General features: G+C 37.1%; 1 protein-coding gene across 3 annotated transcripts in view; it reads left to right on the plus strand.

The window, feature by feature from the left end:
• Positions 1-19,312, plus strand: part of QRSL1 (glutaminyl-tRNA amidotransferase subunit QRSL1) — a 29,649-nt gene extending 10,337 nt beyond the window's left edge. For 2 of the 3 annotated variants that reach the window (XM_070496587.1, XM_014860823.3), the window contains exons 5-11: positions 3,439-3,615; positions 6,868-7,043; positions 7,124-7,236; positions 9,003-9,195; positions 9,706-9,823; positions 16,291-16,496; positions 18,770-19,312. In XM_070496587.1, the coding sequence (XP_070352688.1) occupies positions 3,439-3,615; positions 6,868-7,043; positions 7,124-7,236; positions 9,003-9,195; positions 9,706-9,823; positions 16,291-16,496; positions 18,770-18,990 (1,204 nt within the window). In that variant the 3' untranslated portion in view covers positions 18,991-19,312. The remainder of the gene's footprint in view (positions 1-3,438; positions 3,616-6,867; positions 7,044-7,123; positions 7,237-9,002; positions 9,196-9,705; positions 9,824-16,290; positions 16,497-18,769) is intronic. The other variant, XM_070496586.1, reaches the window with a different exon arrangement.
• Positions 19,313-26,070: the final 6,758 nt, after the last annotated feature.

The following is a 26,070-nucleotide window of genomic DNA, read 5'->3' on the forward strand; positions in this document are numbered from 1 at the left end:
TGTAGACTTGTGATCCATTTGAGTTAATTTTTTGTATATAGTGTTAATAAAGCCAAGGTTCTTTTTTATTTTGCCCCCTGAAGAAGATTAGCCCTGAGCTAACATCTATGCCAGCCTTCCTCTATTTTATATGTGGGTCACTGCCACAGCATGGCTGATGAATGGTGTAGGTCTGCACCCGGCATCCGAACCAACGAACCCAGCCACTGAAGCGGAGTGTGCTGAAGTTAACCACTAGGCCACAGGGCCAGCCCTGCCAAGGTTCATCTTCGTGCATATGTGTGTCCAATAATTCTGGCATTGTTTGTGAAAAAAGATTATCCTTTCCTCATTACATTACCTTGGCCCTTTTGTTAAAAAATCAATTGGACGCAAATGTGTAGGTCTGTTTCTGGATTCTGTTCTGTCCTGTGTATCTCTGTTTCATCCAATGTCACACCATCTTGATTATCGTAGCTTTATAGTAAGCCTTGAAATTAGGTAGTAAGAGTCCCTCAATTTTGTTCTTCTTTTTCAAAATTATTTTACATGTGCCAGGTTCTTTGCATTTCCATATAAGTTTTAGAATTGGCTTGCTCATCTCTATAAAGAAGCTTGATAGGATTTTGATTGTGATTTTATTGAATTTATAGATCAAGTTGAGGAGAATTAACATCTTAACATGTCATCTGATTCATGAACACTTTATATCTCTCCATTTACTTAGGATTTTGTTTAATTTTTCTCAGCAATATCTTTATGATTTTCTGCATGTAAACCTTGCACGTAATTTTTTTGATTTATCCCCAAGTATTTTATGTTTTTTTTTTTTTTTTTTTTTTTTGAGGAAGATTAGCCCTGAGCTAACATCTGCCGCCAATCCTCCTTTTTTTGCTGAGGAAGACTGGCCCTGAGCCAGCATCCATGCCCATCTTCCTCTACTTTATATGTAGGATGCCTACCACAGCATGGCTTGCCACTTGGTGCCATGTCTGCACCCAGGATCCGAACTGGCAAACCCCAGGCTGCTGAAGCAGAATGTGTGCACTTAACTACTGTGCCACCGGCTGGCCCCTATGTTTTTTTAATGCTATAGAAAATGGCATTTTTTAAATTTCTAATTGTTTATTGTTAGTATATAGAAATATAATTGAATTTTCTATATTGACCTTGTATCTTATGACCTTACTAAGCTCACTTATTAGTTCTAGTTGATCTTTGTAGATTCTTTGGTATATTTTATGTAGATGATCATGTAGTCTGCAAATAGAGAGTTTTCTTTCTTCTTCTTTTCTTTTTCTTGCCTTATTGTACCAGTTAGGACCTTCAGTACCATATTGAACAGAAGTGCTAAGAGCGGATATCCTTGCCTTGTTCCTGATCTTGGGGGAAAGCATTCAGTCTTTTACCAAAAGCACTTTTTATTTCCCCTTTTATAAAATTTGTCACATTTGTAATATTTGCTTGGTCTGTGTTCTCTGTTTCATAGAAGCCAAGTCCTTGACTTTCTTATTTACAGTGGTATCTCTTGGCACTCAGTAAATATATATTGAATGAATTAATCCATGGGAGTCAACTCAAATGTAAATTATTAGGAGACATCACCTTGATCAGCTGATCAAAATGAACATCACTAATCAGGGTTAAGTGGCCATTATGTACCTGCAATGTGATTCCCTGAGAAGGGCACACCGTCACCTGGGTAGTATTCCAGCCACGAGTATACAACCTGAAGCTAATAACAAAGAAACAAAAGAAAAATCTGAAATGAGAAACATTCTATTAAAATGTCAATCTCATAAAAAACAAAGAAAGGCTATGAAAATGTTCCAGATCAAAAGAGGCTAAAGAAAATGAAAGCTAAAACTTATAGAAGAAAACATAGGAAAAAATCTTTGTGACCTTGAGTTAGGTGAAGATTTCTTAGATAGGACACATAGGTGCAATCCATAAAACAAAAAATTAATGGATTGGACTTCATTAAAATTAAGAACTTATATACTTTGACATACACTATTAAAAATGAAAAGCCACAGACTAGGAGAAAAGATTTATAAAACATATATCTGAAAAAGAACTAGTATCCAGTATGTATAGACCCTTTCCCAACTCAATAAGAAAGCAACCCAATTTTGTAAAAAATGTAAGCAGACATTTCATCAAATAAGGTATATAGTTGGCAAATAAGCACATGAAATAAAATGCTTAACATGACTAGTCATTAGAGAAATGCAAATTAAAACCACAATGAAATACATACACCTGTTAGAATGGCTTAAAAAATGACAATATCAAGTGCTGACAAGGATGCAGAGCAATTGGATTTCTCATACCATGCTGCTAGGGAATGCAAAATGGGATGGGCATTTTGGAAAATAGTTTGGCAGTTTCCCATAAAGCTAAGCATACACTTACCAAATGACCCAAGAATCTCAGTCCTAGATATTTACCCAAGAGGTGAAGACTTATGTTTACACAAAAGCACTGGGGCTTTTGGTATAATATTTATTGTGGCTTTATTCATAATTGCCAAAAAACTAGAAATAATTCAATGTCTGTTGGCTGGTGAATGATTCAAAAAGTTAAAAAAGAGGCCAAAGAGACAATGATAACTAAGTGCAATATCTGACTCTAGACCTGATCCTATAGTGGAAGGGGGTGAAATGCTCTAAAGGACGTTAATGGATCAAGTGACAAAATTGGATTACATGTAGTAGATTAGGCAAAGGTATTGTATTGATGTTGAATTTACTGAGATGGATAACTGTCCTGTGACTGTGTAAGGGAATACCCTTGGTCTTAAGATATGCATACTGGATACATGCTAAAGGATTTAGGGTAAAGGGCCATGATGTATATAATTTACCCTTACGTGGTTCAGAAAAAAATGTCTATATATGTACAGACACACAGAACACACAAAGGATAAAACAAATGGGGGTAAAATGTTAATAATAGGTGATTCTGGGTAAGGGGTATAAAGTTCTTTTCATACTGTTTTTATTTTTGCACTTATCTGTAAGGTTGAAATTATTTCAAAATTTAAAAAATAAATTATTAACATTCCACTTATGCTTGTCTGAGAACTTCTGATTAATAGAGGGTTTCCTTCAAAAGACTTCTTGTTAACTGTTTGAATGTTTGTGACACTTTTCAAGTGGAACACCATAATTTACAAGGGAAATCATCTTAAGCTGAAATTGGGTGATCAATTGGATAAAAAATCTTCTTAACAGACTAGTTTTTTCTACTCCTTACCACAAACGCTCTTACTTCCCATCCTTCACCTCCTCAACCACGTAATTAGTGAAAGCTACATCTGAGCAGGCTTCCTGCCTTTTCCAGTTCAAGTCACAGTAGATTATACAGTGTCAGAAGCAAATAATATAATCAGGAGATGAAAATTTCACGTGAAATGAAAGTTTCATTAAGGTATCTTGCTTCACTTCTTCATCTCAGATCTGGAAGCACAGATGGTGTATTTGGACCAGTTAAAAACCCCTGGAGTTATTCGAAACAGTATAGAGAAAAGAGGAAGCAGAAGTCCCACTGTGAGAATGAGGATTCAAACTGGCTTATAACTGGAGGAAGCTCAGGAGGGAGTGCGGCGGCCGTGTCAGCCTTCACGTGCTTTGCGTAAGATGTCTTCTTCTATCTGCACTTTAAAGCCCAATGCAATACAAAAGTCATAAACCAGACACAAAACCCGACAATACAGTAGTTCATCCTTTGGTATTTTTATTGCCTTTCAGTAAGCTATTTATGCTCAATAGTATATCAAAATTGTATCTTATAAATGCATTCAATTTTATGGTACACTTATGTGTATTTTATACATTTAACTTTAAGGTAACATTTAAACTCTTCCTCCATAGTCTCTGGTTCTCTTAAAAACGTGATTTTATGGATCTTTCAAATATGCCGTTTAGCATTAATGGACCTCACTGAATTTCATTTTTTAAGTAATTCATTTGGGTGTCTGCTACTGTACAAATATTTCAGGACTGATGTACGGTGGCTTTAGTTGAGGGCTGCTGAGCTAAACTGTTAGCTATGGTTTATCCTTCAGCTAAATCCGACTTTTGCCCAAAAAAAAAAAAGAAAAAGAGAAAATGCTCCTAATATATATCAATAGGATATTTTAAATAGTGTTTTCATAAATCTGCAACTAAAAAGGTCTATCAGTAAGTAAAGCTTTTTTAAGTTTGTAGGGAGCTGATTTGTCCAACTGTCACTTTCCATCGATCCTGCCTGATGTCGTAAGTCTCATTTACAAAGCATGTCTTAACCACCTAAAGAAGAGTATATAAGTATCACAGCTGCTGTATTTATTTTATGGGTCTCAATTTAACCAAATTTAATGTGTTTCTTTAGTAGTACTTTCTGTATTTTCTCTCTCCTTAATTATCTACTGAAACTAAGCTCTTTCACAGGCATTGCAAACAATAAATTATTTATATTTTTTAGAGCTGTGGAGATTTAGATTCTGCAGATTTTTTTTTTTAGTTTCCCTGAAATCTTGTTAACAAGTAAAACCATTTCATTTTATCTCTGTGGAATGTTATAGCACTGCATTAATATTAATGAGAGTTCTGACAAGTTAGGACTGCAAGATTAGGTGGTTTTTTTCATTCTCATCACCCCACTTAGTGTTCATCTTTCTGAGTGTGCGTTGCGAAGATGGCATTTTGACACATAATTCCTATGGAAATGTAGGTTTTCCTTTTACACAGCCATCAGTGAATCCTAATAAGAAAATGTATCCTTTTAGAAATTGTGAAAGCAACAGTCTGATTTTGTAGTTCAAATGGCATTGGTAAGAAAGGCGATAAAATTTGCATTTCTGTAGAGCACAAGGGCTGTGTGACTGGTGGGAGCTTTGTTCAGCCCAAAGCGTCCCTCTGGGTGGAGTCAGGAGAAGCACAGACCCCAAGTCCCAAACCGCCAAGTGTTCTGTTTGTTCCCCCCCCCCCCTTTTGATTTGTTTCTTTTACAATAGTTTTAAAAACAGGAAGATTCTTGGAGTACTATGCAGCTACTCAAAAGAATGAGCTAGAGTGCTATGTAATGACATGGAAAGATATCCAAGATACACTGTTAAGTGGAAAACAGGTTGCAGAACAGTATGTATAGTATGACCTTATTTCTGTTAAAATTGCTAATTACGTATGCATGTGTCTTAGTTGCATGGAAGTGCCTGGATAAATGTATATCAAAACTGACAACAGGATTACTGTGCAGGCAGACAAATTTCACTTCATCCATCATACAGTTGTGTAATATTTTAATTTTTGCTGTAGGCATTTATGCTTTTCAAATCAGAAAAAACTTTTTTTTCTGAAATAGTTTTAAAAAATATTTAATTGTGGTGAAAAATATATATCGTAAAATCTACCCCCTTAACCATTTTTAAGCTTACAGTTCAGTAGTGTTAGGTCCGGTCATGTTGTACAACCGATCTCCAGAACCTGTTTCATTTGTAAAACTGTCACTCTGCACCCATTAAACAACAGCTTCCCACTTGCCTGTCCCCCAGCCCCTGGCATCCACTCTTCTGCTTTCTGTCTCTGTGAATTTGACTCCTCTGAGTACCTCATGTAAGTGAAATTGTGCAGGATTTGTGCTTTTGTGACTGACGTATTTCACTTAGCATAATGTCCTCAAGGTTGTTTAGTTTTGTTTTGTTTTTTAATAAGAAAAACACATACTCTGCAGGTAACTGGGCGAAGAAATAAACAGATACTTCACAGTTGGGTAATGCAAATACAAATAAATGTACACATTAACAAAGCTTTTTGGTTATCAAATTAACCAAATTTTAAGAACTCCTAAGACTCACTGATGATAATGAAACCTAAAGCACAGTCTGATTCACTGCAGTTGGGAATATAAGTTGGCATAGCCTTTCTGACAAGGAATTTGACAATGTATATCAAGAACTCATAATACGGCAGAGCCTTCGGCCCATTAACTCTATCTCTTGGAAGCTAGCTTAGAAAACAATCAGACATGTGGATAAAGATTTATATTTAAAAGTGTTTGTTACAAAGTTATTTGTTATGCAGTTATTATCCTAATTGTCAACAACATAAATGTTTAACTGAATTAAAGCACATTTCCATCTGTGATTCTAAGTGGGATAGCAGAAGGGCTGTTTCTGAATTTCTAGGAGGGATGTGATTAGTTTGTAAAATCGTGCTGTAATATTATCATTAAAGAAAGCTATAAGATTTGTATGTATATTGATAGGAAAATGAACCTTAAAATATTAGGAATTGCCAATTAATGATAGAATATTATAAATGTTTTAAATTTTCAGTAATTTTAACAAGATAGTAAAAGGCTCATGGTAAGCAAAAAAAGAGATGGGAACTTATGATTCAGAATGACCCAAACTGTGAAAGAAAAAATGTGTTTAAAAAAAGACAGCGTTAATATACCAAAATGTTAACAGTGTTTACCTCTGTGTGGTGAGATATTTTGTTACCACTTTACCCTTTTCTATACTTTAAGAATTCTCTGAGATCAGCATGTTTTACTTTTGTATAATCAGGGGAAAATACAGTTTAAAAATATACATTTAAAAAGATAGATTCCAGGGGCTGGCCCCCTTGGCTGAGTGGTTAAGTTCGCGCGCTCCGCTGCAGGCGGCCCAGTGTTTCATTGGTTCGAATCCTGGGCGCAGACATGGCACTGCTCATCAAACCACGCTGAGGCAGCGTCCCACATGCCACAACTAGAAGGACCCACAACAAAGAATATACAACTATGTACCGGGGGGGCTTTGGGGAGAAAAAGGAAAAAATAAAATCTTTAAAAAAAAAGATAGAGTCCAGATATAATTAGAGACATGTCATTCTTCTAAAGAGAATTCCATTTAAATTCCAGGGCTTTAGGATCGGATACGGGAGGATCGACCAGAAATCCGGCTGCCCACTGTGGGCTTGTTGGTCTAAAACCAAGCTATGGCTTAGTTTCTCGTCATGGTCTCATTCCCCTGGTGAATTCCATGGATGTGCCAGGAATCTTAACCAGATGTGTGGATGACGCAGCAATTGTCTTGGGTATTTATATGATTCCATATCGTTTCAAAACTTTATAATTTCTCTGTAAAACAGTATGTCACTCGTATTTTTCCTTACAGGTGTACTGGCTGGGCATGACCCCAAAGATTCTACCACAATACAAGACCCTGTTAAACCATTTGTGCTTCCCAGTTTGACAGATGTGAGCAAACTATGTATAGGAATTCCAAAGGTAACTCTTTCCTTTCATTACTTTACAGAAATACCGTCAAGTCAAATACAGAGTGTAGACTTGCAAAGCAAACTGGCTGGGTTTGAATCCCTGCTCTGCCACTTTTATTAGCTATGTGACCTGAGCATGTGACTTCATCTCTCTAAGCTCAATTTCCTCATCAGTAAATGGGAATAATAACAGTATTGATCTCAGAGAGTGGTGAGGTTTAAATTAGATAATCATGTTAAGCAGGGGTCTGTAAACTTTTTCTGTAAAGCACTAGTTAGTAAATATTCTAGGCTTTGTGGTCTTTATCATAACTACAGTCATGTGCCACGTGAGGACATTTCAGTCAATGCGTATATAATGGTGGTCCCATGAGATTTGGACCCCACAGCCTAGATGTGTAGTAGGCTATACCTTCTAGGTTTTTGTAAGTACACACTAGGATGTTTGCACAACAACAAAATCGCCTAATGATGCATTTCTCAGAATGTATCCCTGTCATTAAGCAACACATGACTGTACTTAACTTTGCCACTGTAGTGTGAAAGCAGCTATAGACTGTATGTAAACAAGAGTGCGTCTGTGTGCTAATAAAACTTTATTTTCAAGTCACATCTGGCTGATGGGTCATAGTTTGCTAGTCCCTGATGTAAAGGATGTAGCCCAGAGCCATACTTTGCGTGGTAAAGGCTCAATAAATGTTATCATCTTTACTATCATTGTTAGTATTACTGCTTCATTTATTCCAGTAGCAATTGAACAATTCGTACAGAAAGTAAATATGTTATATTGCTGAACTTTAAAAATTTTTTTAAATTTTAAGCTTAGCAGTAATTTTTTTGGATAATTTTTTGTTGTAGGAGATTGTCCCATGCATTGTAAGATGTTTAGCAGCATCACTGGCCTCTAGAGGTAGCACCCCTGCCATCACTACAGCCTTAAACCAAAAATGTTTGCAGACATTCCAAATGTCCTCTGATTGAGAGAAAGGATAAAATTGTCCCCAGTTGAGACCACTGCTGTAGAGAACTACTACTGTCTTAAAAATCTTCCATTAAGGTAATAGCTGTGCCTTCTTTTAAGGTTTTAGAAGTTTACAAGTTTTAGAAACAGACCGACTTTAGAATCCTAGATCTTCTACTTGCCTGCTATGTAATATTAGGGAAGTTACTTAACTTCTCTTGTCGTGATGTTTTTCATTAATAAAATGCAGGATGATAATACCTACATCATAGGATTGTTAAAAGCATTATACGAGAGAACCTTTGAAAAGCATCTAGCAGAGTCCCTGGCATATCCTGAACATGTAACAGATACAGTTCTCCAACCAGATCTCCCATCTTTCATATTGTTATTTCCAGCTCATCATATCTAGTACTCTGCTTCTTGTGCCATAAACGCTCCTAAAGTAGCTCAGTCTTTCTAGCTACCTACAGCAATTTCAGCAAAATTTTTTTTTTTTAAAGATTTTATTTTTTTCCTTTTTCTCCCCAAAGCCCCCCGGTACATAGTTGTATATTCTTCGTTGTGGGTCCTTCCAGTTGTGGCATGTGGGACGCTGCCTCAGCGTGGTTTGATGAGCAGTGCCATGTCTGCGCCCAGGATTCGAACCAACGAAACACTGGGCCACCTGCAGCGGAGCGCACGAACTTAACCACTTGGCCACGGGGCCAGCCCCCAGCAAATTTTTTAATGTATTGCCAAAGGTCCCGGAGTACAAACTTTAAAACTGTCTATACAGATGTTCTAATTTCTGTATCTTGACTTTTTCCAATAAGGAATATCTTACACCAGAATTATCAAGTGAAGTACGATCTCTTTGGTCCAAAGCTGCCAACCTCTTTGAGTCTGAGGGGGCCAAAGTAATTGAAGTGTCCCTGCCCCACACCAGCTATTCAATTGTCTGCTACCATGTCTTGTGCACATCAGAAGTGGCATCAAATATGGCAAGATTTGACGGGCTAGAATACGGTAAGATGGCTGGGTTTTGGTCTTTTAAGGTAATTGTCTCAACATTTGAAAAGTTCTATTAGTGGCAAAAAACATTATTACCCGAGATAATGTTAACGATTCAGAGAAGTAACTCAGTGTATCATTTTACCTTTGTCATTTTAGCATTATGCTTACACTGTTCATCCTGAATATCTCTATGTTCCGTTCACCTCTCTGGACTGTGACTATCTTAAAGGGACAATATCTTATCTTTTTATTCTCGGTCCATCTAATGTAGTACATGTGGTAGGAGCACAGTCAGAATTTGAATGAATGAATGAATGAGCAAATAAATGAAGTTTCCCTCTTGCCTATTTTCCTCTCTCTCCTCAATTCCTGACGGGTCAGTCACAAGGCAGCTAAAGAAGAGGAAGCACTAAGGGCGATCTCCCGAGATTTTAGTGTTGGTTCAAATGTGAATCTAGGCTTGCTTTTCAGCCAAAACTTTACTTGTGTTTCAAGTCATGTTTCTCTCTCTTTTGTTTTCAGGTCACAGATGTGACATTGATGTGTCTACTGAAGCCATGTATGCTGCAACCAGGCGAGAAGGGTTTAATGATGTGGTGAGAGGAAGAATTCTCTCAGGAAACTTTTTCTTACTAAAAGAGTAAGATAACTAGTTTAGGAATTTTTCCCATTCTTGAAAACTCAAGAGTCTTTACTATTAGTAGCATGTCTATCAGGTCTTATGAGTTGAGATACTTGCCGAAGAAGCAAAATGCTTATGATTTGAATTAGAAATAATAATTAAGGGCCTGTTTATGATACTTTCCATTCCTGGTTATTCAAAAACAAAAAAAACATTGACACTCTAGTTAAATGATTAGTGCAAACTAAGTAGGAAGCCCTGAAGGATTTTAGCCTCATTAAGTATCCCCTGACTATCATTGCCATGTTGGCTTATTGCTGTTATAGCCTTAAGCAGGAAGTTACATTGGTGTCTCTTGAAAAATTTAGTGAATCAGCTTAGTTTTCCCTTGTGTTATGTATCTCTTTGCTCCGAGAAAGAATTCTAAATTATGAGGGACACCGACTTAGATTGTCTTCAGTATAAGTTTATTCACCATCTTACGACTAGGATTCATCTTCCATACCTCCAAGTCTAAGAGGACACAAGAAATGTGAGAAAGCAAGAGTACTTTTAATGAATAGCTTCATTTCCTCAAGGAGAGAAAGTATTTTATTCATTTATGCATCCCCTCAGAGCCAATAGTTAGGATTACTTTTTCCAAAAATATTATTTGAACAGCCACTATGAAAAACGCTATGGAGATTCTTCATAAAATTAAAAATGGAACTACCATACGATCCAGCAATCCCACTTCTGGGTACAGTCATGCATCACTTAACAATGGGGATACGTTCTGAGAAGTGCGTCATTAGGCGATTTCATTGTGCGAACATCATAGAGTGTACTTACGTAAACCTAGATGATATAACTATATCTACACACCGAGGCTGTATGGTACTCATCTTGTGGCACCACTGTCATATATGCGGTCCAACCTTGACCAAAACATCATTATGCAGTGCATGACTGTGTAAATATAAAGGAAATGAAATCACTATCTTGCAGCATTATTCACAATAGCCAAGACATGGAAACAACCTAAGTGTCCATTGATGGATGAATGGATAAAAAAAATATGGCATGTGTGTGTGTATGTGTGTGCGTGCACGCGCATGAGGGAATATTATTCAGCCATAAAGAAGAAGGGAATCTTGCCATTTGTGATAATACGGATGGACATTGAGAGCATTATCCTAAGTGAAATAAATAAGAGAAAGACAAATACTGTATGACCTCATTTATATGTAGAATCTAAAAAAAAAACGTCAAACTCAGGAATAGAGAGTACAATGGTGGTTTCCTGTGGCTGGGGACTGGGAAAATGGGGACTTGTTGGTCAAAGGGTACAAACTTCCAGTTATAAGATGAGTAAGTTCTGGGGATCTAATGTATAGCGTGGTGACTGCAGTTAACAATACTGTATTGTATATTTGAAATTTGCTGAGAGAGATCTTAAATGTTCTCACCATACACAAAATTATGATTGCGTGAGGTGATGGATGTGTTAACAACTTTATTGTAGTAAAAATATCATGATATATATGTATATCAAATCATCACATTGTACACCTTAAACTTACACAGTGGTATATGTCAGTTATATCTCAATAAAGCTGTAAAACAAACAAAAAACCCAAAAATATTATTTGATTACATTCCATATTAAAAGATTCTTTTCCATATTGACCAGATGCTTGTTAAAACTTAGAATAGGAAAAGAAAATTAAATATTGCTAAGACGTTTTCTAAGTAAAGACTTTTATTAAATTAAAGATGTTACATTTGCCAAATATTTCTGATTGGAACACACAAGTTGATGTATTACATAGTTCATTGTAACAGCACAGAAAGAAATTGAGGGAAAGGCGTCTAAAAAGCATGTTCCGTGATCACCAGCTGGGAGTATTGAGAAAAGGAAGTGAGGATGACTGCTGGTATCCCTGTCTTCTGGGTGTGTCCAACTTGGGTCAACCTTTTTGTTTTGGGGGGTTTTTGTTTGCTGGCTTGCTTGTTTTGTGAGGGGAGAATGGACATGAATAATAGGAAAAATGGAATTTGGGAGTATTCACTTTTATCTTAAAAAGTCAATTTATGTGCCAGGAACTATAAAAAGACTTAAGATTTGTCATTCTTCTACTACCTTTTGCTCAAAAAACACATATTTATCAAATTAGGAATCCAGAATTTGTCTTTATTTTCAATTGGCATAATTATTTACATTTGAACCACATTTAAATCTACCTTTTCCTCTGTCTTCTATTTGTTCCCATCTGTTCTTTCTTTTTCTTAACCTCTTTTCCTGCCTTCTTTTATTTATTCTTTAAGTAATCATTTTTCTCTTAAAGTGATTTAAAATGAGAAAAAGAGTCATTTATATTTGCCTAAATATTTACTATTTTTGGTGCTTTTCATTCTTTTGTGTAGATACAGATATCCATCTATGTAATTGCCTTTCTGCCTGGAGAACTTTCTTTAGTATATCTTCTAGTGCCTTCCTGCTGGCAGTGAATTGTTTCAGCTTTTCTTTATATGTAAAAGTCTTTATTTTACCTTTAATTTGAAAGATACTTTCTGTAGGTATAAAATTCAGGGGTTTTTTGGGAAACTAATCGATGCATTTTTATTTTTTAAATTAATTTATTATTGTTATTTTTTAATTGCAGTAGCATTGGCTTATAACATTATATAGCTTTCAGATGTACATCATAATATATTTTGAATTCTGTGTAGATTACACCATGTTCACCACCCAAAAACTAATTATAGTCCATCCCCTCACATGTGAGCCCTGCCCCCTTCCCCTATGGTAACCACCAATCCAATCTCCAATGCTACGTGTTTGTTTGTCGTTGTTTTTATCTTCTACTCATGAGTGAGATCATACGGTATTTGACTTTCTCCCTCTGACTTATTTCACTCAGCATAATACCCTCAAGGTCCATCCGTGTTGTCACAAATGGCCAGATTTCATCATTTCTTATGGCTGAGTAGTATTCCACTGTGTATAAATACCACATTTTCTTTAGCCATTCGTCCCTTGATAGGCACCTAGGTTGCTTCCAAGTCTTGGCTATTGTGTATAATGCTGCAATGAACACAGGGGTGCGTGTATCTTTATGCCTTTGCGTTTTCAAGTTCTTTGGATAAATACCCAGCAGTGGAATAGCTGGATCATATGATAGATGTATTCTTAATTTTCTGAGGATACTCCATACTGCTTTCCATAGTGGCTGCACCAGTTTGCACTCCCACCAGCAGTGTACGAGGGTTCCCTTCTCTCCACATCCTCTCCAACACTTGTTGTTTCCTGTCTTGTTAATTATAGCCATTCTGACTGGAGTGAGGTGATACCTCACTGTAGTTTTGATTTGCATTTCCCTAATAGCTAATGATGTTGAGCATCTTTTCATATGCCTGTTGGCCATCCGTATATCTTCTCTGGAGAAATCTCTGTTCAGATCCTTTGCCCATTTGTTAATTGGATTGTTGGTATTTTTGTTGTTGAGCTGTATGAGTTCTTTGTATATTTTGGATATTAACCCCTTATCTGATGCATGGTTTGCAAATATCTTCTCCCAATTGTTAGGTTGTTTTTTCGTTTTGTTGATGGTTTCCTTTGTTGCGCAGAATAAAATTCTAAGTTAATAGTTTTTCTTTCAGTACATTAAAGGTCTTGTTCCATTGTCTCTTGACTCGCATGGTTTCTGGGAAGTCTGTTGTCATTCTTATGTTTGTTCCTTTGTATATATTATGTCTTTTTTTTCCCTCTGGCTGATTTTAAGATTTTCTCTTTATCATTGGTTTTCAGCAGTTTGACTTTGATGTGGTTTTCTGCATATTTCTTCTGTTTGGGGATTTGTTAACCTTCTTAAATCTGTGGGTTTATAGTTTTAATCAAATTTGGAAAAATTTTGGCCATTATGTCTTCAAATATTTTTTCTGACCTACCCCTTCCTTCTGGCACTCTATTTACATGTGTGTTAATCTGCTTGATATTGTCCCACAGCTCACTGATGCACCTTTTGTTATTGTTGTTTTCTTTCTCTTCTTGTTTTTGGATAGTTTCCATTACTGTCTTCAGAGTCGTTGGTCTTTTCTTCTGCTGTGTCAATCTGATGTCAGTCTCATCCAGTGTAATTTTTATTTCATATGTTTTATTTCATATGATTTATTTCATATGTTTTCATCTCTAGGAGTTCCAAGATTTTCTTATCTCTTCAATTTCTTCATTATTTTATGTTTTCTTCTACCTTCTTGAACATATGGAACATATTTATAGTAGCAGTTCTAATGTTCTTATCTGGCTAATTCTAACATTTCTGTCATTCTGGATCTGTTTGTATTGATCACTTTTTTGCCCCTAGTTATGGGTTATATTTTTTGCTTTTTTGCATGCCTGGACACTGGGAATTTTACATTGTCATTTGCTGGACTTTTCTTATGTTTCTTTAAACAGTATTAGACTTTATTCTGGGATGCAGTTAAGTTACTTAGAATCTATTGGATCCTTTCAAAGAGTCTTGTTAAGCTTTGTTAGCATGAGTCCAAACTGGCCTTTAGTCTGGGCTAACTTAACTCTACTCTAGGCGGCACCCTAGAACATTCTTCCAGATGCTCCATGTATTATGAGGTCTTTCCACTTTAGCTGTTAGGAGCACAAACTGTTCCTAGCCCTGTATGATCTCTAGAAATTGTTCGACCTACTGCTTTTTGGTGATTCTTTTCCCAACCTGGGAGTTTCTTCTCTTACACGCACTGATCAGTACTCAGCAAGGACTCGAGCAATCACTCAGCAGATCTCCTGAGCTCTCTCTGTGTGCTGCTTTCTCCCACCAGTACTCTGCTCTGCAAATTCTAGCTCTCTTTGCCCCCCTGAACTTCCGTTCTCTGTTTCTTTAACTTACTGAGAACCCCCCAAACTGTTTAGATTCCTCTGCTCTGGGCTGAGGCCTGGAAACCGCCTCCAGGCATTAAGCTGAGGAAGTCAAAGGGTTTACCTGTTTGTTTCCCTTCCCTCGGGACTCCCTGCCCTCAATCCCTGTTGTCTAATGGCTGAAAACGGTGGTTTCATTTTGTCTAGTTTTCTAGTTGTTTAAGATAGGAGGGTCAATCCCAACCTTATTACTCCATCTTTAATGGAAGCTGTAGTTCTGTTTTTGAACCATATTTAAAGTAAGAAGAAATTTAACAGAAAACAGAAGTATTTGTTCTTTTATAAAATTTTGGTTTTGGGGAACGCTGTTAATACATGATTTAAGTTGTCCACTGTTGCTGTTGTGTAATTTATGGGTGATGCCTGCATTTTATCTCTATGGATCCTGTGGTCAAATGATAGTAAGGACATCTGATATTTCTCTAGCAATCTTAGGGTAAAAAAGATTTCACAGGGGCCAGTTCGGTGGTGTAGTGGTTAAGTCCACGTGCTCTGCTTCAGCGGCCTGGGGTTTGCTGGTTCGGATCCTGGGGGTGGACCTACACACTACTCATCAATCCATGCTGTGGCAGCATTCCACATAGGAGAACCGGAAGGACTTACAACTAGGTATACAACTATGTACTGGGGCTTTGAGGAGGGAAAAAAAGAGAAAAATGAGGAAGATTAGTAACAGATGTTGGTTCAGGACCAATCATCCTCACCAAAAAAAAAAAAAAAATTCACATTTTTATGTCATTGTATTTGGTCCTCAGTAAGACTGGAGTTGTTATATCCTTTTTACAGGTGAGGAAAGTACAGTTTAGAACTGTTAGCACTTTTGCCTGCCTTTGTTAACAGCTTCGGGAGGATCTAAGGAGTGTTTTCTTTTTCCCTTTCTTTGTATCGTTGACTTATTATGGTCACCCCTATGTCTGGCTAATTCCTTATTCTTTTCACTAAAGTAAGCATATTTCTTAAATTTCACATTTCCATTCCTGGGCTATACCAATGCATAAAATACAAAATTGCAAACACTGCATACTTTCCCCAGTTTCTGTTTCCAGAGCCTGGTTCCTAGTATCTAATTCTGATGGCATGTCAGAATGATGCAAAACTTCAGGGTCCTTATAATAATTAGTTATAATTATACTACAGCTGAAATAAGACCGTAATAGAAAAAGGATCAGAATGAGCCTCCAGTGCCCTAAGTTCCAGTCCTTCCTCTTCCACGGCCAATCTTTGTAACCACTGGAAAGTCATTTAATTGCTATGCACTTGATTTTTCTCACCTGAAAATGAATGCTCTGGTTTAATGATGTCCTTGGAATTGTCAGTATTTTGTGATTCTGTGTGCGGAATTGTATGTGCAGAATAGTAGTGAATTCTGATTGATTAAATTCCAGATATACAAACCTTTAGAGTAACAGCACGGTGGAACAAAATTCATTTTTCTGTGTTGTTAGGAATCTTAGTGATACCTGCTCATAAAGGCCAAGAATCCAGTGATTCTTTAACAGTCCTTATGTATGAGAATTGATTCAAAGAAATGACAAAAAGCCCTTAAAGCATCATCTATTTTTTTCCACAGAAACTATGAGAATTACTTTGTCAAAGCACAGAAAGTGAGACGGCTGATTGCTAATGATTTTGTGACTGTGTTTAACTCTGGAGTGGATGTCTTGCTAACTCCCACCACGCTGAGTGAGGCAGTACCATACACGGAGTTCATCAAGGAAGACAACAGGACACGAAGTGCCCAGGATGACATTTTTACACAGGCTGCAAATATGGCGGGTGAGGACCCCTGAGGAACGGTCTGGTTTTCTTCAAATTTTTAGGCAGGCACCTGGTCTTCAGCTTAGGTTCTAGCTACGTAGTTCCCCAAAAGCAAGAGCTTGTCCTTCTGGAATGCCTAGGAATGTGTGTGTGCGGCGATGCATGTGTGCATGTACCTATGCACAGGCACGCCACACACAAACCCCTGTTCAGGATCAATCCGCTTAATAGCACATTTTGTAACTTTTATTTTGAGAATTTTCAAACCTGTGGAAAACTTGAAAAAGTAGTTAATGGATACCCATACGCTCTTTACCTGGATTTATCCTTGTTAATATTTTGCCTCCTTTGCTCTCTCCTTCCTCTCTTTCTCTCCCTGTACACACACACACACTCTCTCTGTCTTTGTTTTTAGATGAATAATTTGGAAGTTTCAGCTTCATGACACATCACCCTTAAATACTTTAGCATGAATCTTCTCAGAGTAAAGACAGTTTCCGACATGACCACAGTTCCATTATCACACCTAAGAAAACAACATAAATACAATAATATTCCAAATATAGTCCATATTAAATTTTCCCAGCCAAAAATGTCTTTTTAAGTTGTTTTTTCCCCTGATATATTACATTTGTTTATGATGTCTCTTTAAAATCTAGAACAATCCCCCAGTTCTCTTTTTTTTTAGAACCACATCAGACTGTGTTATAATGTTTGTTTCAATCATCAAACATAATGTAGAAAACTCAAGAGGAGAAGGAAAGTCTATTGTATTTGCTTATGTTCATTTCTCCTGATGCGTCAAGATTCTTTGTCTTATATCCTTTCTGTTTAGAGAAATTCCTTTAGCTATTCTTTTAGGGTAATCTGCTGGCAACCAATTCTCTTAGCTTTCTTTCTGAGAATGTCTTAATTTTCCTCTCATTTTAAAGGTTATTTTTGCTGGATACAGGATTCTAGGTTCTCTTCTTTAGCATGTGAAAAATCTCAAGCCACTTTCTCCTGGCCTGCATAGTTTCTGACAAGAAATCTCCCACCTGTTAAAATTTTTGTTTTAAATGGCATTGACTTATTTGAAGAGTCTAGTCCACTTGTCCTAGAGGATGTCCCATCCATAATCTGGGTTTGTCAGCTTGCTTCCTCATGATTGGGTTGAGTTAAACATTTTTGGCAGAAGTACAACGTACTCTTCACATCAGGAAACAGTTAATGTCAGTTTGTCCCACTTTTAGAGACTAAGTTGATCCCTTGGTTAAGGAAGTAACTGCCAGATGTTTTCCATATAAAGGTACATTTTTCCTTTTATCGATTGTAAGCTATTGGTGAGGTGATGCTTTGAGACCATGTGAATATCCTGTCTCCCATAATCTTGAACCCAGTTTTAGCATCCGTTAATGATCCTTGCCTGAATTAATCATTACCTAGCGAATTACAAGTGCTGACTTTTCTATCATTTCATCTACATATATTAGCTAGCAGTCTTTTCTAAAGAACAGCTTTCCTTTTTTAGAAAAAAATTCAATATATTATAAGCAATTACTGTCATTATTATTTTTGATGTTCAGATTGTCCCAAATTTAGCCAATAGGAGCCCCTCAAGTTGCACATATCCTTTAGACCTGTCCCCACTAATTTTTGAAAACTTTCCTATTTTATAGCGTAACAAGATACCCCAGGATCTATACTTTCTCTGCCCCAAACCTGGAATTAAAACTACCCCGAGCTACTATTTCTCAACTAACAAATTGGCAAAAATTCCAAAGCTCAACAATAACACCCTATTGGCAAGGCTGTAAGAAAAAAGCATTCATTTTGCTGTTAGGAGTTCAAAATGGTACAACTTTTTCAGAGGGGAGTTTGGCAACATCTAGTTACATATGCATTTATCCTTTGATGAGTAATCCCTCTTCATCTGAAAAACTTTCAAAAATACCAAAAAACGTGTACACAAGATAATTCGTTGGAGCATGGTGTGAAATAGCTAAATACTGAAAACAATCTAAATACCCAATCATAGAAGAAGGATTGAATAAATTATGGTAAAAATCACATAAAGGAATACTATGCAGCTATAAAGAAGGAATGTAAAAGGTCTCTATGAACTGATATACAGTGATTTACAAGATATATTAAGTGGACAAAGGGAAGTACAAAAGCATATATATCGTGTAATTTTTGTTATTTTTTAAACCTTATCCAGTCTTGTACCTACCAGCACTGGAAACTGGAAGATGTCTTTGCTTCTTAGGATGGAGAACTAATCACCTAATGGGCTTCTCTCTTTTCCTCAGGATTGCCAGCCGTGAGTGTCCCTATGGCCCTCTCTAACCAAGGGTTGCCAATAGGACTACAGTTTATTGGACGTGCATTTTGTGACCAGGAGCTTCTTACAATTGCCAGATGGTTTGAAAAACAAGTACAGTTTCCTGTTATTCAACTTCAAGAACTAATGGATGATTGTTCATCAGTCTTTGAAAATGAAAAGTTAGCCTCTGTTTCTCTAAAACAGTAGTGATAAATATGTCATGCAAATTAAAATGACTTTTAAAGATTTGATATTCTGGAGAAGTCAAATGATCTTGCTAAATTCTTGTAATTTGTTTCATTGTCAACACAATCATTCCTTGGAATCATTTTTTAAGATTTTCGTGATATAGTTAATTAATTATAAATAATCTGTCAGCATTCGTTAAACATCCACAAAGTGCAAAGTACAGGATTTCTACTATAACACAAGATACATGTTCCTGGAAAATGACGAATTCTGCAAAAATGTTCATTAAAACGAACAGAGCTTACAGTAAAAATAAGCTAAGGATAAAACTCTCAAAAGGTGTACATCTTTTTAACCAAAGCAGTAACGAAAGCAGTAACTGGTACCTCCAAAGGTAACCTGGACAGCCAGGCAGATAGGCAAGTCAACATGCGGTGGAGGCTGCCTCAGGGGATGTTGAAAACACACAAAAACAACAAAATGGGAATATTGGCCTCTGAGTACTGGGCAAAGCAGCCGAAAGCGGAGCTCTGAGCACAGGAGGCAGTGCGGCCTGCCGGGGCCCAGAGTCATGGAGACCGGGGTATGCCTCACTGGGGAGGAGCCCCAGGTGCGGGCGCTCCTTTTATTTCTCTAAAAATAAAGCTGTGATGATGGGAACGTTTTCGTTTCCTGCTAAAGATGAAAATTTTAGTTCTGCTGTTCCAGAGCCCCATGCCAAGGAACTGAAACAGCTCCGTGTTACACCGCGTCTGTTCTATTTACCGATCACAAATGAGCTCGTTGATGTCACAGAAACATCTGTTGTAACCTAGCAGACCATACTGGACTTGAAACTTGGTAGGTAGTGGAGCGTGGTTTTAGTGACAAAGTTTCAAGATACACAAGTAATATCCAACGTGAAAAACTTATAGCTACTTTGGTGAGGATGCCAAAGAGAGGAGGCCCATGGCCTCCCGCAGATTCTCTGTTCCTTAGGGATTCCTTACCCTCTTGACTTTATTGACACGTGCTCTCTATTTGGGCCTCTTGAACACAAAGAGACACTAATGGGAATCTGTATTCAAAATTTGAAAAAACCTAATGAAAATCAAACATTTGCCCACTGTAAAGCTTCATCATTGGATTTCTTTGTCTTTGCCAGAACACCATTGTCATCTCATGTTGATCAGGTGTTCTAAGTTGATACTTATATATAGTTGGTAAGTATAAGTAGGAAGCTGAATTATTATTTAGTAAATTCCCTTTGTATACTAAGAAAGGAGATTTTTCTACACGTGAAGTACATGAGGGAAGAATATAAGAGGCAGAATCTTTGCAGAACCCCTGGACTGTTGCCTGGTGGGAATTTAACCTGCCTGTTACTTTTCATTAATCGTTTTCTCTCCTTCCTGGGATCCTCTCCCAGATACTCAATCTGATAAACTTTACATAAAAGTTTTCTGTGCCAGGCCCACTAGTATTATAAATTTTGAGTCTGAATCCCTGAAAAACGAAGAAATTCATGAGAGAGAATTGCATTACTTTATAACAAGAGAAAAACCATCTTAGTTGAGGGAGCTAGTATCATGTAAAAAGCAAGCAAATAAATATTTGCCCCAGACTTTTTTGAGTGTGTGTAGAATTTGAAATAAAAATTTTTCAAAGAATATTTATATAATTTGTCTTATTCCTGTATCTCTACTTAAGCTGTACTGATGATATGAATCTGGAAATAGGGAAGTGAAACATTTGCCATTTTCGCATAATAATACTCAACTAGTATAAAATGATACATAATTTGTTTTTCTTTCTCCTCCATCTGTACCCTAAGCCTAGTAGGCCTCATTTTCCCAAATCACTGTCTGGGAATTTAAGTGGGAAATGGTTTCTGTGTCTCAGCTAATCAAACCCTGAAATTCTTAGTGGCAGAGCGGCTACAGCACGGCACCTCTGAAAGGCAAAGGTGGCTACGGGGTAAGATAGGTTCCTTGATAAGACACAGTAAAACAAAGCAAAGTTAGAGTCAACAACAAAAGCTTTGCCAGAGTGAAAAAATGTGATGAGGTCACAAAACTTGGCACCCCAAAACCACACAGAGCCAAGGGAGCAAGTGGGAAAACCAGTGTTCCGTGTTGGCCCACACTTAGCGTTACCAAGAAAATCACTTCAAACCAGGGAGCAGAATGTTCTCTTTGGCCTCTTTGGCTCTTTGACACCAGGTTGTCAGGAACACAGAGGACCTTGAAAAGACAGCATGGTACAGAAGGAGAGCTTCTAAAAATGACAAGAGAATGGTGACTGCTATTAGGAAATCACCTGTACCTTCTCATGTGGAGAAGAAATACCTTTAGGATTTTGGAACAGAGTCTGAAGGACACTGAGACTCTTCTCTGGTTATAGGGCCCCAGTAAGCAGACCTCAGGGATTCCGCACATTGTATGTTACACCCTGTTCCAGTCAAAGCAGGGAAGTGAACTAATGGAATTTTCACAATAGCTTCTACTATGCACTTTCATTCATTAACTACTTTTAATCTCCCTCCCTTTCCTCAAACATCTGATTATCTATATACCAAGGCCAAATGTGCGTTGGCTGTGCAAGCCTACCGTAAAATTTATTCATTGTGTTTAGAAGCACCAGAGGACAGTTTAAAAAAGAAGGCTTTCCTCAGTTATTTCATAACTTCAGCAGTGTGTGCTCTAGGACGTAAGCTGAAAATTTAATAAAGGCAAGTAACACGAGAAAAACCCAGCCAACATTAAATAAAAGTAATTATTACAGGATTTCAGTGGGACTTTTTAATTTCTTTTTCTTTATACTTCAATGGAATATAAATCCAAAGAGATTTTAGGCAGTTTATTAAAAATATATTATTACTATAGTATAAAAGTAAGTAGTTGAAGAAATCTGTGAAGGGCTGCAGCAGAGAAAAAGGGTAAAACCAGGAATAAGATAAAAGACAAAAATGCTCGTCAAGGTCTTTATACAGATGCTTAAGGCTGTACAGTGTGCCATAGTGGGAAATCCCCCAGTAGCTTTCCTTGTGGGTAAGGCCACCAGATTTAAAAATCAGATAAACCTGGGTTTGAATCCTATTACAGACATTTAGGAGCTGTGTAACCTGTCTGAAGCTCAGACAGGTTACACAGCTCCTGCCCTGTAAAATGGAGATAATATTTATTCCAAGGGATGATTGGGAGGATTAAATTTAAGTGATACACTGCCTGATATGCTGCTGGACAGAATAAGCACTCAATAATTTGTAGCTGTAAATCAAACACAAACGATCCTGAATGTAAGTCATTTTTGTACACACTGTTAGATACATAGTAAACTAATGGCATTTGGCCAAATTGCAATTTACTGAAAACTTATGCTCAGACCAGTTATATAGCTCCCAGATGATCTGGCTTCCTCTGAGGATAAAGTTTAAAATATCTGGAAGAACTGATGGATTGAATATTTTTAAAGCAACTTCCATGAGCTTTTGATAAAGAATGGACTAACACAGGGTTCAAAGACCTGGAAGTCTTCGAAAGACCCCTGTGCTCTGTCAACCAAGTGAAGAGCAGGACCAACATGCTCTTTTAAGAATGAAGCCTTCCAAAATATGGCTCTCCCATATTCCTGCAGGGAAATGCTTTTGACAGAGCCAAGTTCTTCCTTATAAAACTCAGTTCCATTCCAAAGTATAGATATGTAGATAATTGAGGTCCCAAAATACTACATCTTAGCTGCAATTATTTTGACGTGGGAAAATTTTAAGGTGGTTGTTACCAACGGACAGCTAGTATAACCAACAGGGAAAAAAGTACCCATGGGGTATCTAATGATAAGCAATTTCACTAATCTCACTCCTTGATGAATCTTCTAAGATAAACTAGTTGCAAAAGGGACCTACAGAAGAGTATGATAGAATCGGTGTCAGATATCTGCCAAGATGATAATTGACAATTTTAGCATAGTTCATTTAGCAGGACTAGTTGTCTATACAGGCCAATCATAGTATAGATTTCTTATCTTTCTGTTTTCGGTGATAGGGATGTATGCACCTAAATCAGCCAAAACTGGTTTCAGGTCATTAACATACAAGCTAAAAGGAAGTGAGATGAATTCAGTGTTAAGACTTAACAATAACTAAGTGAATTCTAATACAATATTCTATCAGAACCATTCTATAGCAAGCATGTAAAAAAGATCTAGAGCACCAAATTACAAGCAGATTATTTTCTTAGCTATACCGTTCTATTTCTCTGTGGAAATGGCCATTAGGATGCAGGTAACCGGTGCAGAATTCAAGTGACGCTAATGGGAAAAGAAGTGAGAAAAAGTGAAAATCAGAAAAATTTGGAGCTTAGAAAGTATGGGAGAAAAGAGAAAGAAATGTGATTTTTATCCTGAGAACCGCTCACAACTGGAAGAATGATGTTACCCTTAATGAAAACGAGGAAAGCAAGAATGATTTGTAGGGGCTGAAGATGAATTCCACAATCGAGTAAAAATACCTGACAGGTAGTGGGAGAGGAGGCAAGTAAATAAGGTGGAGTTTTTGGAGTCAGATGGCTAGATAGTGAAGTCTTTATATTGGGTCCCTTCTTCCTCCAGCTTTATCATGAAAATTTTCAAACATAAAGCAGTGAACTCCCACATGCCCACCACCTACATTCTATCATTGACATTTTACTATATTTACTTTATCACGTAGCTATCCTTCTATTATCTCTACTCATCCACTAATCCACCTTATTTTAAAAATATATATCTCAAAGTGCACTTTACCTTAAAATATTTTACCCTAAATACCCAATATTTGTTTATTTTTAATGTAAAACTTACATACAATGAAATCAAACAATTGTAAGTGTACAATTTGCGTTTTGACAAATGCGTACACCTGTGTAACCCAAAGACTGATCAACACATAGACCATTACTACAATTTCTGTCACCCCAGAAAATTTCCTCATGACCTTTCCTAGTCAATCCCTGTTCCCACCCTTCCAGAGACAACCATTCTTCTGATTATTTTCCCCAACACAACTTAGTTTTGCTTATTCTAGAATTTCATATGATGTAATCTGCATTGGGTCACTTAAAGATTATTAGGGAGGGGCTGGCCCTGTGGCTGAGTGGTTAAGGTTGTGCGCTCACTTTGGCAGCCAGCTGGTTTGGATCCTGGGTGTGGACATAGCACTGCTCATCAGGCCATGCTGAGGCGGTGTCCCACATGCCACAACCAGAAGGACCCACAACTAAAAATGTACAACTATGTACTGAGGGGCTTTGAGGAGAAGGAAAAAAAAAAAAGAAAAAAACAAAAATAGCTAAAAAAAAAAAAAAGATTATTAGGGAAATGCAAGATCTCAGCTTTTGAATTTAATTTGAACTGATTTTAGGAGGTTTTCAAGTTACAAAGGTAATGTATGTTCTCTGTGGAGGAAGGGAGAAAGAACAGAAAAGTACATCATCTGGATGTGCGTATACATATATACATATGTAACTATACATATTTTACTAATAAAATTGGTGTCACAGTTGTGCAACCATCACCACTAAATTCCAGAACTTCTTCATTATCCCACAGAGAAACCCCACACCCAGTAGCAGTCACTCCCCATTCCACTCTCCTCCCAGCCTCAGGCAACCACTGATTCACTTCCTGTCTCCCTCAATTTGCTTCCTCTGCACATTTCATACAAATGGAATCATACCATATGTGACCATTTGTGTCTGGCCTCTTTCACTCAGCATAATGTTTTCAAGGTTCACCCACGCTGAAGCATTGCTTTTTATGGCAGAATAATATTCCAATGTGTGGATCTATCACATTTTGTTTAGCTATTCATCAGTTGATAGACTTTGGGATTGTTTACACTTTTGGAATGAATAATGCTGCTAGGGACGTTCACGTACAAGTGTTTTTGTGAACATGTTTTCATTTTGCTTGAACACATACCTGGGTGTGGAATTGATGGGTCATATGGTAACTCTGTGTTTTACCTTTTTGAGGAACTGCCAAAGTATTTTCTAAAGTGGCTGCACCATTTTACATTCCCACCAGCAATGTATGAGATTTCCAATTTTCCCACATCCTTGTTAACTCTTGTTATTGTCTATATTTTTTATTATAGGCACCCTAGTGGGTGTGGAGTGGTATCTCATTGTGGTTTTGATTTGCATTTCTCTAATGACTAACGATACTGTCTTTTCATGTGCTTACTGGCCAATTATATATATGTATTTTTGGAGAAATTTCTATTCAAATCCTTTGTTCATTTTTAGATTGGGTTGTCTTTTTATTGTTGAGTTTTAGAGGCTTTTTAAAAAAACAAATTTTGGATACAAGTCTTTTATCAGATATGTGATTTTCAAATTTTTCCTCTCACTCTGTGAGTTGTCTTTTCACTTTCTTGATGGTTTTCTTGTAAGCAGTAAAGCTTTTTATTTTTATGAAATCTAATTTATCTGTTTTTGCTTTTGTGGCTTTTGACTTTGGTGTCATGTGTCAAATATATCTGTTATATATTTTAGTAAGAGGAAGGGATATAACTTTGGAAAAAAAATTAATTCAGTGTCTGTCCACTCCATTATTATACTCTAAATGCTTATATATGATTAGATCTGATTTTAGTTCATTGTCAAACTTTGTTAGTTTTTCTGAATGTGGCCACCAAAGTAGCCTGAGAGTAGCATTCAAAAGAAATAGTGAAGGGCTGGCCCAGTGGTGCAGTGGTTAAGTTTGCACGTTCCGCTTCTCAGCGGCCTGGGGTTTGCCAGTTCAAATCCCAGGTGCGGACATGGCACCACTCGGCAAAAGCCATGCTGTAGTAGGCGTCCCATGTATAAAATAGAGGAAGATGGGCATGGATGTTAGCTCAGGGCCAGTCTTCCTCAGCAAAAAGAGGAAGATTGGCAGTAGTTAGCTCAGGGCTCATCTTCCTCAAAAAAAAAAAAAAAAGAAAGAAATAGTGATACCTATGGTTTTGCTTCTGCCCACCCTTGTATAACCAAGTATCTTGCATCCTATGGCATTTATTAAATGTTTATTGAATTAAGGTGAACTGAATTGAATTGGAAAACAGATTTACGGAGGAGAAATGTGAATAATCATGGAACA

The sequence above is a fragment of the Equus asinus genome, chromosome 24 (genome assembly GCF_041296235.1).
Source record: "Equus asinus isolate D_3611 breed Donkey chromosome 24, EquAss-T2T_v2, whole genome shotgun sequence".
Classification (NCBI taxonomy): domain Eukaryota; kingdom Metazoa; phylum Chordata; class Mammalia; order Perissodactyla; family Equidae; genus Equus; species Equus asinus.